Source organism: Balaenoptera acutorostrata, chromosome 3 (assembly GCF_949987535.1).
Source record: "Balaenoptera acutorostrata chromosome 3, mBalAcu1.1, whole genome shotgun sequence".
Classification (NCBI taxonomy): domain Eukaryota; kingdom Metazoa; phylum Chordata; class Mammalia; order Artiodactyla; family Balaenopteridae; genus Balaenoptera; species Balaenoptera acutorostrata.
In genome coordinates, this window is record NC_080066.1 from 171,163,176 (window position 1) to 171,177,446 (window position 14,271).

The window sequence follows — 14,271 nt, forward strand, 5'->3', positions numbered from 1 at the left end:
AAGCAGAGTTCTCTGAATTAGACCAGCTTAGTCCATTCATTGCTTATCAAACTACATGTGACCCTGCCAGGAAAATCTCAGTAGGGTTTGGAGTGTATTAGCCCATTTGTTGCTTTTTAACGGCAAGCTAAAATTACTTCACTGAGACTCAGGGACATGGTGATTTTCTGGTTTGTTTGGCTGCTTTTTTTTTTTTTTTTTTTCCTCCTTTCTGTACTTCTGATAGGCTAGATCCATTCAAAGCATGTTTTTTAGTAGGGAAGAACTTGGTATTTTCAATAAAGCTATTGTGTAACTGGTCCTTGAAACCTCAGCTATGTTCTTAGTTAATTTGTAGTGGGAGATACAACATGCCTTATTCGATATGTCAGAAATTTAAAGCCCTCTTTGGATATAGATTATTATGGAGAAGTTCTAACGTGTTTGGAAAGTCACTGATGAATCTACAGTGAACTTTCTTCCTTTCAAAGAGGAACAAAAATTGGCTTCTAATTGTGTTTCCACTTGGAACTGTGTCTTTGTTCTTTTTGTAGGACTATGGCTTTTAAAATTCCTTTTTAAAAATGTAACTGTTTACTGAACACTTTAATTTAGTGATCCTTTTATTTCATTTGTAAGAATCTGTGTAGCTAGGACAAAGTCTATTTGGAAATATCAGTGTAAAAGGTGAAGGAGGCAGGAGAACCAAGTTTTTATCCTAGTGTGCCCTCCCCCAAGTGTCCTGGTCTTGGGGAAAAAACAGGTGCACCAGACCTCATCTTGAAAAATGTGGCTAAGGGTGTCTCACCTGCATGAGGACAGCAGGATGGGCAGAGATTCATTCTCTGGTCTTTCCTAACATTTCAGATCTGTGCTATTATAGATGTTAAATTTCCACCACCACTGCCACCCCAGTGATTAAATACCTTTTTCTATTCAGATAGTAAACATTTACTATTTGACATGCATACCTAAGAAAGGAAACCCCACTGAGAGAGCAAACCCAATGCAGGTTTGTTTAGCCATTTTCTTTCAAAGAACTATTCCATAAGATGAAATAAGTAGTGGTTTTCTTTTACCTTCCAACTGTTTGCTGTAGATTTTCTTCTTAACGAAGGATCCTCAAATTATAGTCAGTAATTTTCATTTGTTTATTTTATTTTTCTTATTTTGAAAGCTGGGGGCTCTCTTCCCTATAGCATCCAGACGGCGGAGAAACAGAATTGGCTCCATTCCTATTTTCAGTAAGTAATAGGTTTAGAATGCTGCCTTTGCTTCTTTAGGGTAAAATAATGTTATTTGTCAGTCTGATTTTTTTTTAAAAAAGAACCTTATATAATATAGCTATATTTTTTATCTGCATATGTTAGTGATAGAAATCATTTAAAACAAGGTTCTAAACATTTCTTGGAAATGGTTTTTAATACCAAAGAGTCAAATATTGGCATACAGAGAGAAAGGTAAATAAAAGAACATGTTGTGAAGTTTCGAATTTACATAAGCAGCGTTTTCGTCCATATTTCCAAAATATGTCATCCTTCTGTCTACACATTCATACGCTGTGAAACCACAGGCTTACCGAGGGAAGAATCCACGCCACTCTCTCCAGGGCACGGGGTGGCCTTTGGCTTGTTGTAACAGTCAGCAAATGGCCAAGTGTTCAGGTGAGCGGGGTGTCCCACGTCCTCTTCTGGCTGCAGTGGCTGCACATCCTGCGTGTTCTAGGCCAGTTCTAGTTTCATACTTGCTTCAACAAGCATTCATTTTGCTGGACGCCAGAAACGAAGGCAGATTACATTTTTGTAGCTTTTAGTCTGGGAGTTCCCTGGCAGTCCAGTGGTTAGGACTCCACACTTTCACTGCCGAGGGCCCGGGTTCAGTCCCTGGTCGGGGAACTAAGATCCCACTTGCGGTGCAGTGAGGCCAAAAAAAAAAAAAAAAAAAAAAAAAAAGCTTTCAGTCTAATTGAGTATGCCATTCATCCTGGAGCCTTTCTTTAATGCTTTCTTTGGAGATGTTTGGTTTTGCAGAGGACATTTTTAAAAATTGAACTCCTTTCAGTATTGTCTTCACACAAGTGAATGTAACAATCTAATAACGAATCTACCTAATCCTGATTTTACTCTTGCAGACAATCTGTTTTCTTGAGGGACCATCCTCTTATATTCATAAGTAAGGATTGTTGCTTCATAATATAGGTCATTTTTTTTCCCATGGAACCTTAGTCCTAAAAATGTTGGAAACTTAGAAACCAAACTCAGATATATGAATATCAGCATTTGACTGGAATATTTCTGAATTATTCCCCTGCCTTTCAACATTCCATTTTGATATTCATACTGTTTGTGTTTTTCCCATTTTGTATTTTATTCTTTCAACAAGCATTTGGTGAGCCTCTTGTACTCAGTAACGTGCTCCGGGAGCACAGTTCCTGCTTTCAAGGAGACCAGATGTGCATACATGCGGTTAAAAGCACAATAGAAATGATATGTATGTGTATTCATAACAAGATGGGAAGGCCATACGAAAGGTTACAGTGCTTTTTGTAGGTGGTGGTAAGTTTTTCTTCTACGTACCTACATTCTAAAATGAACATGTGTTGTGCTCTTAGCTGAATACAGTTTAAGGAGATATCACAGGTCATATCACAGAGAACGAGGTACTCACTGTTTTTTAGATGATAGGATTTTGCTTTTGAGACAGTTTCCTCATACTAGGACTATGACCAATTTATATTTTCTAATTAGTGATGTGTGTCTTTCCCGTCACTAGCAAATGGTCAGCCGACACGTCAGGCCGCAGCAATGCCATGCCACATATTAAGACATATATGAGACCCTCTCCAGACTTCAGTCAACTTGCGTGGTTCCTTGTCACAAGGTACGTAGTTCTTACATTCCTGATGGGAGGAGTTGTTAAAGTGTATTTGTAACTCCTGCTAAGAGTACGGAATAGGGTTCCAAAAAGTGACTTTGTGGATTGTCATGAGTTTTCTGTGTGTATGTGTGTGTCTCATATGAGCCTTATTTAAAGTAGGCCCACGTCATGAATCCCTTGGAAGAGGGATCATTGCCTGATTTTACTTATAAACGTAGATGTTTACACGGTTTGCATAAAGTTTGTGTTTACTTCTGTATTTAATACTTCAGAAATAGGAATTAGGCAAATTGACATTTGGAGTAAATACAGAAGAAGAATAACATGGTAAAATTAATATCCCTTAATTATTTTCTTCTTAGATAAGTGAAACTTGAGCAATCAAATCTCTGTGTTTTTTTAAACATATTTATTAAGATGTAATTAACGTACTATAAAATTCACCAGTTTGAAGTCTACAATTTAATGATTTAGTATATTCACAGAATGATGAAACCATCACAATAATCCAATTTTAGATTATTTTTGTCACCCCCTATAAGAAAGTCCCTACCTATTAGCATTTTTGTGTCTGTTTTTATAACAAGCTATAAAATAGAGCTAGACTAGAGCTTTAGTTCCTGGCTTCTAGTCTGAACAGAGACCGTTAGGCATCTCTTCATAATTTAATAACACAGTTGATGCCAGTAGCAACTAATTAAGGTATCACAGAGCAGAATTATTTCTTTAATGATGAACAAACTTTTAAACAGAAGTTTAAAAGCTTTCATGAACACACTTTTCAACCAAAGAGCCACTTAGAAGCAACCAAGTTACTTTCCCAGTTTACGGAAATTAGTGGCTAACCTTTGCCCCTGGCTCCGGATACGGGTCCGAGACTAAACAGTGTTAGTGGTGGAGGTTAGATGTGAGAGAGGGCTTCCCAGACGTTTCTGAGGAGCCATAGCACAATGGGAAAGCATACTCTTGAGTCCTAAAGATCGGACTATTCTGTTATTTACTAGCTCTGTGAACTTGGGAAATTTATTTAACCTGAGGCTCTTTCCTGTTGTATAAAATGGGAAAAGTGATGGCTGCCTTTGGGGGTTATTGTGAGAGTTAAATGACAGAGCCCAATGCTGGAGACATATCAGCCCATGACATGAGAGCTGTCATTACACTTGTTCAAGCTCTGCCCTCAAGGCTGTGAAGGATGGCCAGGGGAATTAGTGCCCTTCTCTTTGCTGTGTGCTTATAAAAAGAGAAACTTCTGCCTGTGAAGAGTAGGTTACCTGAGTATGAGACCTGAACTGTAGATCCCCTGGGTGGAGAAGTCATTGCCTGAGACAGATAGGACATGCCAGGGACAGCGGAGACATGGAGGCCGTGTGACCCCTCTGTGGGTGAGGAGTTTGGGCCTTGGTGAGTGGGAGATTGTTACTTCCTCCCCCAAGTGTATTTTAAATAAAACACACTTGAGAAAGCTAGATCATTACCAGTATTCCTGAATTCAAGTGATGAGAAATTAAGTTATAATACTAGCCAGTCTTCTACGAAGTTAACCAACAAAAACATGAATTTGGGCCTAACGTGGATCCTTGAACAGCCTCCCAAGGGACCTGGATATTCAGAGACCACATTTCAGTGTCAGCTCACCTATATGCTGAGTACCTGTCTGTTAAACCGGCTTACAAAGTTGCAAGGAGAAAAACCTGGCTTTTAATACCGGTTCTGTCAATGCTGTGTGTGACCTTTGCTTCCTGTATATGCTGATGAATCAATAGGACTCAATGAAATTATCTACTTCTGATTCTACAACGCTACCATTGGAAGCATTGCGGAGTGGTAGGCCATCATACATCCCAAGGGCTACTTTATTACAAAGCTTGTTGTTTTGCTCTGTGTTGAGTACCTGAAATGATGTGACATTTCCCTCAATCAGATCTGACAGATTCTCTACCTATTATATTATGTTTTTATACTCATCAATGCTCTTACTGAAATCATACCATTTTGCAGGAATGTTGAATTGAATTTGAAGGCTATTCTTCCAACTTTGGTTAAAATCCTCTTTAACTATTAGCAGAATGTTTTTTCTCAAAATAGGGTCAGAGCAATATAAAGAAACATATCAATTATTGGGGAAAAGTGGTCTTGTCTAGCATCATGGGTTTTTTGGCTGAGAAAACAGGTGCCCCGAGAAATTAAGCATTCAAAAGCATGCAGCTCACCTTTTATCCACATGGAGTGATCAGAAGTGATCTCTTTTACTCCCTTCCTGCCGTTGGGTAGACTTTTCCTCCAGGATGTTAGTGTCGAAGTCTTCTATGTAAGAGTGCTCGCTGTGGGTCTTTGAGGGTTACTAGAGATGGAAATCCTGGTGCCGGAGACCCAGGGATAAAGGAGAGGAGAGGCTGTTTGGAGGGCTGGCCTGTAGGATGGAAATGGAAACGTTGGGTCCTGGGAAGGGAGGGACGATTCCTCTCGCGCTGCCGTGTTAGTCAGGGTTCTCCAGAGAAATGGAACCAGTAGATGAGATACACAGAGAGGTATTTTTATTTTAAGGAATTGACTCGTGATTGTGGGAGCTTCAAAGTCCAGAATCCATAGGGCCAGCCCACAGCCTGGAGTCTCGAGTCTCCAGTCCTGTGTTGCAGTCTTGAGCCTCTCTTTACTTTCCCTGGAAAAGACAATTTGGGGATTGTTTTTCCTCAAAGTGGAGTGAAAAGGATAGATGTGCTTCACAGAAGTTGCATGAGATTTACTGATTATGATTTAAGGGCACTAAGGGAGGCTGAGATTAAGTTAACCCCGTGAGTAATCCTTTTCTACGGGCTGAGTTTCATAGTTTAACGACAGTGTGTGGTCAGCCCTGGGAGCACGACTGGGAAAAAGAGTGAGGCGTGCTCTTGCCGTGCAGGGGCTGCGGGGAGAGACGACGCTGGCCCCTCGTCGTTCCGCTGTGTAAGGACCAGTGTTAGAAACATATTTTCTGGCTGGAGCAGGGTCTGGTTGGGTGAGAGACCACCAGCTAAAGCTAAGAAAGTGTTATTTCATGTAGGTATCAAGGTAGGTCTCGAGGTAGGTCTGAAAGTAAACCAGGTGGATTGGGAGGGGAATCTGAGCCGAGGGGCTAGGGGACGAAGGGCACAGAACTGAGAAAGCCCATGGGGCTTTCAGGGAGAATCTGAGTGAGTCCATGCAGCTAGATGAATAAAAACAGATTCAGATACCTTCAGAATAGATCTTCTCAGACAGGTGCACCTGTGTTCTCGCACTTAAGTCCAGAAAGCATCTACTGTCAATTGATTCATTTAATATTTGGTGGTGGTTTTGTACTGTGAATGTCTGCTGTAATACTGACTGGCTTAATTATAACTTGGAAGTTAATTGAAGAATTTGAAATTTGTCTTTGTGAATCTGTGGCTTCTAATTTTATTCTGGAACACCTAGACCAAAAACTATACTTGCCAAGATGTTTAAAGGATAACAAGTAAGATTCATTCAGGGATTTCGACATGCCAGGTACTGTTCTAAATGCCTTATGTACGTTTATTCATTGAATGCTCACAACAGCTCCATGAGGACTTGGAGAAATGAGTGGTTGAAAAGGCTGCCCGTGGTCACACGGTAGTAAGTGGTAGAAGCAGGATTTGAACCCCAGGCATTTGGCTCCACGACTGGCACTCTTCAGCTCTACCTTCTAATGCCTCTTAATTAAGATACGGTTTTAGTGCTCCTGTTTTCTGTGAAGACCAGTTAGGTCAAAAGAAACTGCAGCACATTTTTCTTTGTTATGTAAAAGAGAAAAAGCCTCCATAGCACTCCAGTTTTATGAAAGGATACCTGAGAGACGTAACTTCTGTAACAATTTAGAACATACTTAGAGCCCGCTCTCCAGCCCTTTCATAACAAGGGCAAGTACAGATCCCAAGTATAGGTGACATCTACTAGTAACTCCTATCTTTTTTGTTTTTGTTTTTGTTTCCAACCTTATCTCCCAAACCGAGCTCGTCTATCTAGAAGGCGGTTCCTTTCCCGGCATCCCTCTTTGCCCCAGAGGCACCTGCCCACTCTCATCAGGCTTGAAGCCCAGCTGTCCTCTTGTGCTCTTCCTTCCCTTGGAGCGTTTACCGAGGTCCTTCCTCCTGTGGATGCTGGGCACTCGGGATAAAACAATAAGAAGATTTACGTACTGCCTTTGAGATGCTCAGAATCTCAGAGATGTCAGAAGCCAGACACAGAAATGATTTCAGTAGAAAGAGATCAACTGTATTCTTGAGGTGGGCACGTGGATGCTTTCGAAATAGCTGTCAAAGCTTACTCATCCTTCAAATGTCTCAAAGTTTCCTTTTCTAGTCCCTGGACTTCTGAAATGATTGCCTGTCCGCTGTCCCGCCGCACAGGTCATCCTCTTCCCAGGCCACCTGTCCTCGCTGTCCATGACCATTCATCTTTCAGAGATGCGGGTCTTCCCCATCGTCCCACGTTCAGAATCCTCACCCGTTTCCTGTAAGCTGAAGTCTGGAGTCCCCCGTTGGCATTCAGACCCTGGCCACCCCATTTCCACCTTGCTTCTCCTGTACTCCCTGGTGGGAACTGCCAGCAGCAGCCAGGCTGGCCTCCTTTGCCCCTGCAGTCATCCTGCCAGCAGCCCACGGAGTCCCCTTTCCAGACGCTTTGGTCCTTTTCCTCTGCCTCTCCAGCTGCTGCTCATCTCATCAGTATTGTGCCCAGGGCTGGCCTCTTCTCGGGGAGGCTTTGCCAGCCTCTACCGGTCTCTCCGCCCTGCACATCCTTAAGAGCACTTGTGCGTGTGCTTGGGAGCTCACCGTCCTGTCTCACCTTGTAGAGAGGAGAGAGCACGAGCTTTACATCATCAGACGGTCCTGGACGAGACGACCTGTCTACTCCTGAACGAGCCTTCTGCCGTGAACGAGTTTCTTAACCGCTCTGAGCCTCAGACGCCTCGTTGCACAGCAGCCACGAGGCTGTGAGGTGCCACGCGTGGTGACTTGACCCACGGGCAGAAGAGTTCACCTTTAAGTTCAGAGCGGTAAATTCACTGGTAAAGTGTAATGAAAGAACTGGAAGTGGAAGGGCACGATCTTGACACAGGGGTCACTAGTGATAGTCCAGTGCGTGTGGCCCTCCGTGTTACCTACCCCACCATTAGAATGAGAGGTTCGTGCTCTCACGGAATTTGCATTAGGACCAAAGAGGTTCTGTCAAACAGCTGGTTGTATATGTGTTACGTAATTGCGGTGTAATTCTTTTCTGACCATTCTGCATAAGTAGATTTTCACCCAGCAAGGCCTACGCTGACTTTCAGTTCTCAGCTTAAACGTCACTGAAACTCTCCTTGCTTCCTCAGCCTCCTGGTGTCCATCTATCCAACAACTCGTGGTGCACATATTACTTATTTTAGCCATTGCTCTTTCCAGACACTACTCTGTTCCAGGCAGGGTGTCCATATGCCCTGGGCTTCTTCCATGGTCTGTGTTGTTTCCCTTTCAGTGTGGTTGCTTGTGTGATCGCTGGCTTCCCCTCTCACCTCTGAGCCAAGCCCATTTCCGTCTTGTTCAGTGCCCCCCGGTGCCTGGCATGGAGGGGCGCTCAGCACAGATTTGTTAACGAGGAATCGAACGAAGGCCAGGATGGAGGCTGTACCATTGAAAGCACTGCCTAGACTTTGTGCGTAATTGACTGTGGGAGATGCTTCAAAGGCGAGTCCTGGGCTTGGGGTGTGGCTGGTAGGGAGATGGGGGATGGTCACCATCATCAGTAGAGAAGTCAGGAAATGAAACTGGTTTCGGTGGGAGAATGGTCAACTCGATTAGACTGATTTATTATAGTGGGGTGGTCAAGTGGAATTGTTTATTGGCGATGTTGCACTCAGAAGGTCGGTGTACACATGGTGTATTTTGGAGTTCTCTTTGGAACTGATCATGGACACCCTGGGCCTTTGTGGATGGTCAGGGAAGAGTGGAGCACAAGCTTGGTGCCTGGGAGGGGAGGAACATACAGGGACTAAACATCACATTAACCAAGTGTTCCACTGCCACACAGATGAATTGGATCCAAGCCTTCCCTCCTGAGTTAAAGAACAGCTAACTGGTCACCATCTTCCATGAAATAATCTTCCTTCTACCTAAGAAATGTTCTATGTTGTATTTTGGGCATCATAAAATTTAACCATTCATTTCAACATGTATTTATTGAGCACCTGCTGTGTAGCAGGTACTTCTCCAGGTGCAGGGAGTGCAATAATAAAATGTAATCCTTGACTTTATGATGGTGAGAATTATACAAAAACCAAGTTTATATGTATCAAACGGTGATAATTGCTCTAGAGAAAAATAAAGTAGAAGAATAATTTAGGTGCACAGTCCTTTACTCAAAATCCTTGAGACAAGATGTATTTGGAGCATGGGAACATAATATGACACATATACCATCTATTAACATCCTTAGTGGTGTTACAAGTAGCCTCATGTTAGCTTAGGTCAACTTTTGTCACCTAATGAGTTAACAAAATTAAGTTTTGCTATTAAATATAATAAGTTAGGTAATAGCTTAATTTCCAGGTTGGTTTCAGTTGTTTCGGTTGTTTTAGATTTTCAGAGCTAACATGTAGTGCTTACGCTAAGTTCCAGGCGTTCTTCTAAAAGCACAGTCCATACACACACATACACTCATGTAATCCTCATAACAACCCTACAACTGTTAGTTATAGAGCTGTTAGTCCCCTTTACAGATGGGAGAACTGAAGCACAGAGAGGGTCAACAAGCGCCCAGGAACCCAGTAACATCCTCAGGCACTATGCTATCCCTGTGTCAGGAAGGGAGGCTGCTCATGAATAGGATGGTCAGGGAGGGCCTCAGTGACGTGGTGACATTTAAGCAGAGACCTGAAAGAAGCGAGGGAGCCGTGTGGATGGAGAGCTGGGGGAAAGCGTTCTGGGCAGAGAGGCGGAGTTGGGGATATTCTGGTTTGTGATTGAGAAACCAAGTGGGTATTGCTGGAGTGAGTGGGATTGGAGGGCCGGGAAGGTCAGAGCAGTAACTGGCATTTTGGTCAAGATAATCCTTTGTTGTGCAGAATGGTCCTGTGCGTTATAGGGTGTTTAGTAACCTGGGCCTCGCATACGAACTGCCATGTCACGGTGAAAGCCATCCAGATGCCCCATGCCTTTCTAAATATCCCCTAGATTGTCTCTCCTGGTGGATGATATTGTCGTCTTTGAGAATAAATTCAGAACTCTGTGAACAACTGATTTATGAGTGCTGCTGTTCTTTCACTTAATGCATTTTCCTACTTTAGAGTGATGAGGTGGGGTTGTAGAGAGAACCGTGGATTCTAGTCTGAATGAAACGATAATGCCAGCAAACCTGACAGTCCATCCACAAAGTGGCGGATGGATTATGTTTTAAGAATGGGGATTTTAGTGAAAGATAAATACATCAAAAGCTACATGCGTTTAACTCCCTTTTTTTTTTTTTTTTTTTTTTGACACTTTACTACTTCGAGCTATTACCCCTCCATGTTAATGTTCACGTTTGGGATGAATAAGTACTTTTTACTAAAACAAATTTCCCAGAAAAAAATTATAACAGTAATAAGCAAGATGGATGATAAGCAATGTGAATTTTGACTGTAACCTAAAAATGAGACTTCTTTTTTTTAATAAGCCAGATTTGCACGTCCAAAGAGGTGTTGCCCTTCAAGGTGGTCACCTTTTGAAACTAGATATTTTATGAAGAATAGTGCCACTGCTCACATCCTTTTGCCACTCTTTGGAATTTCCTTCAAAATGGGTTTACGTGGCGCATTAACGAGTCCTGTTTCTTAATAGACACGCTTCGGTTCTAGGCCTTGTATAAGGTTATTGTTGCTTTGTAATAAGTTACCATAGACTAAGTGACTGAAAACAATGCAGATTTATTATCCTGCAGTTTCTGTGGGTCAGGAGTCTGGACATGGGTTAGCTGCACAGGATCAGAGTGTTGACCAGGGAGGGCTATGATCTCCTCTAAGGCTCAGGGTCTTCTTCCAAACTCACTGGTTGTTGGCAGAATTTAGTTGCTTATGGCAAAGCGTAGCTGTTTGCTTCTTCAGAATCAACAGGAGAATCTCTCCTCAGGAAGGACCCAGTCCCTCCTTTCAGGCTTCACCTGATTAGGTCAGGCCAACCCAGGAGGTTTATCCCAAACCTTTTGATTAACTTAAAAGTCAAGGGATTAGTGACCTAATCATGGGAATGAAATCCCATCATATTCACAATTTTTGCTCACACTCTAGGGGAGGGGATTATACTGGATACGTACACCGGGGACAGGGGCAGAAATCTTGGGGGCTGTCTTCCAGTTCTGCCCTCCACCGGCCTCATTGGTATTCATTACCCAGCTTGATTCATCCATCTTATTCTCCAGCCTTGACTTGAAATATTTCTTACTATTTTTAAAATTGAGGTTTATTTTCCATAGTTAAGGGAAATGCCCCTTGAATATACTCAAAACACTGAACCTCAGGCTCTAGAGGCTGTTTAAGAAGTGAAGTTCTAGCATTATTTGGAGCCAAAGAAGGCAGCTTTATTGGAGTGAGGTCATAACCCTGCAGCATGATTGCTTTGGAGAACCACATTAACTAGGCTGTGTAGAGTTGTTAAAAAATAATGATAGCAAAAAAAAATAATAATAATAATGATAGTAAGTCTTATAAAAGATAAGTAGGATCCTAAAAGATCTAATTTCCAGAAAAAAACAAAAAACCTCATCACTTTAGAAGTGTACTTTACGTATTTCCTGTAGTGTGTGCATAATGGTCACTGGTCATTTCTGTACCCATCGTAAGTAGAGGATGTTGGCTTCCTGGTCATAGGGACTTGGTTTTACCCAGTTGACATTTCACAAATGTGGAAACTGGCTTGAAGATCAGGGACTGAAATCTTATAAAAATGCTAGCCTTGGGTTTCCCTGGTGGCGCAGTGGTTGAGAATCTGCCTGCCAATGCAGGGGACACGGGTTCAAGCCCTGGTCTGGGAAGATCCCATGTGCCGCGGAGCAACTGGGCCCGTGAGCCACAACTACTGAGCCTGCGCGTCTGGAGCCTGTGCTCTGCAATAGGAGAGGCCGCGATAGTGAGAGGCCCACGCACCACGATGAAGAGTGGACCCCGCTTGCCACAACTAGAGAAAGCCCTTGCACAGAAACGAAGACCCAACACAGCCAAAAATTAATTAATTAATTAATTTTTTAAAAAATGCTAGCCTTAATATAGTTTTCATCTTCTGTTTTATTTATCCTTTGAAATACACAAATATCACAACGTTTTCATTTCCTCTCTTTCATGATGTGTTGCGATTGGGATTCTGACTGAAAACCTTTTTTATAGATCCTGGGTTATGTTTTAGTATAGAGCTGTCACATCACCTAAATCTACGCTAAAACCATTTTTAATGAAGTTTCCACATGATTGGACTTGTATACATTAGAAGTTTTTGTTCTACTCTAAGAGAAAATGAATTCATAATTCCCATACTTTTTTTCCTACGAAAATGCTCTTCCTGACACTTGGTAATTTTGTGTAATGTCTGTGTTTTCTTTCAGACCACTAACTATAGCACCTAGTACAGTACCTGGTCTGCAGTGGCTCAGGAAATTTTGAATGAATGTGTGGTATCCCTGTTAATCTAACTACAGTACCGTTCATTTTTCTGACCGCTTCTCAGGTTTAAGTATGTTTTCCTTTCTGTACTGTCCAGAACACTTAAGCTTATCTTTTTTTTTTTTTTTTTTTTAAACTTAAGCTTATCCTTAAGGTTGGTCTCAAATCTTCCCCTTTGCAACTTCTTCTAGCTCAGCAGACATGATTCATTGTTTTTCCTTTGTGTTTTCAAGCACCTCTTGCCTGGTCCTTTTACATCTCCCTTGCTGGTCTTTGGGCATCCATTGGCCTCAATTTATTATGAGCTGCTTGAGAGTGGGTGCCAGGTCTTACTCACCTTTATCCTCAGCATCTAACACTGTGCCCAGCATATGGTCAGGGACCGGTACGTATTTGAATCAGCGCCCTTTTCAGAACTCTTTTGTTCAAATAAATTATATCCACACATCATAGAACAAGGGTATGCAGAGCAGGTTTGTGTTCCCACTCCTGTTGCCCAGCCATCCTGCTCAACCCCAAACCACTACTGCTAGTCTCTTAGCTCTAACCCCATCAGCCCTTTCAAACTCAGGTACCTCAGATGATGATTTTATCCAATCAGCCATCATACTGTGGAGGAAATGGCCCTGAGGTAGAGTCCAAAGATCCATGTCCTAATTCGGCATTGCTGCTTACTAGCTTTGCCTCTCAAATTTTGGGAAAGTCATTTCTTTTTTTTTTTTTTGAATTTTATTTAATTTATTTTTTTATACAGCAGGTTCTTATTAGTTATCCATTTTATACGTATTAGTGTATACATGTCAATCCCAGTCTCCCAGTTCATCACAGCACCACCAACCCCCCGGGTAAGTCATTTCTAATCTGAGCCTTTTCTCACTTATGGAATGCTCAGAGGAGGAGGATAGGAAGTAAGTGTGAAGGTTACCCATTAAACGGTATGATGTATGATGATGTTAGTCAACTGCTTGGTTTTTACTGGCTACTGACAACCATGTGTTATTATTAAGGTCATGTTCATTAGGCCTCTGGGGAGTCAAGAAAACTTATCAAGACTTTATCTGTTTTGTTTATATGACATATGGATGTGTAGTATGTGACCTAAAAATTTTCCATAGGTATAGCCTTTTCTCAACTCAGTGTGGTTAAGTTAAAAACTGGTCATAATTATTCTATATAATCAAGGCAAGTATATTCAGCCAGAAGAATATGTTCAAAGAAACTTAAAACTAGCACTTTAGCTTGAACTTATTAGAATGTTTTATTGGCTGGCTTTTGTCTGGTTGCTTTTATGGAAAGCTATTTATAGTTCTCCATCCTACTGTGAAATCATCCTGTGTTTGATGGGCAGCCTGTTATGGAATTACTGGAACATAATGACAAATACAGTGTTTAAATTTTACCACAGGACCAAGCAGGCAAGAAGATGAGCTTGAAGAAGCAACCTTGGCTGAGAAGATAGTGGCTAGGAGTAATTGGCAAACCCAGTGAGAACAATTATGAAAGCTGTGCATTCTGGGTGGGCAGAAAGCAGCAATCCCTGCTACAGTTGCCTAGCAACCGACAGGCATTGCAGGATAGTTGGTATGAGTAGAAATGTTAGTGCTGCCACTTCAGGGGAAAACAAGACAAGTGCTTGACTAGAAAACGACTGTGGCTTTTTGAGGAAACATAAAGGAGACTCTCCCCCCCTCTGCTTTTCCACATAGCTATGCAATGTTTCTCTTATGAGTTCCTTTGATTCTGAAACAAATAGTCTTTTTCCTCCTTTG

The 14,271-nt window shown here is 42.0% G+C and overlaps 1 protein-coding gene across 8 annotated transcripts in view; it reads left to right on the forward strand.

The window, feature by feature from the left end:
• LOC103000801 (tyrosyl-DNA phosphodiesterase 1) overlaps positions 1-14,271 on the forward strand; it is an 83,294-nt gene that overhangs the window by 28,689 nt on the left and 40,334 nt on the right. For 7 of the 8 annotated variants that reach the window (XR_009007427.1, XM_057542474.1, XM_057542473.1 and 4 more), the window contains 2 exons: positions 1,157-1,223; positions 2,752-2,859. Coding sequence is in view for 6 of the 8 variants with exons in the window: in XM_057542474.1 (XP_057398457.1) it covers positions 1,157-1,223; positions 2,752-2,859 (175 nt within the window). In the remaining 2 variants the exon portion in view is untranslated. Of the gene's footprint in view, positions 1-1,156; positions 1,224-2,751; positions 2,860-14,271 lie in introns of those variants that run through there. The other variant, XR_009007428.1, reaches the window with a different exon arrangement.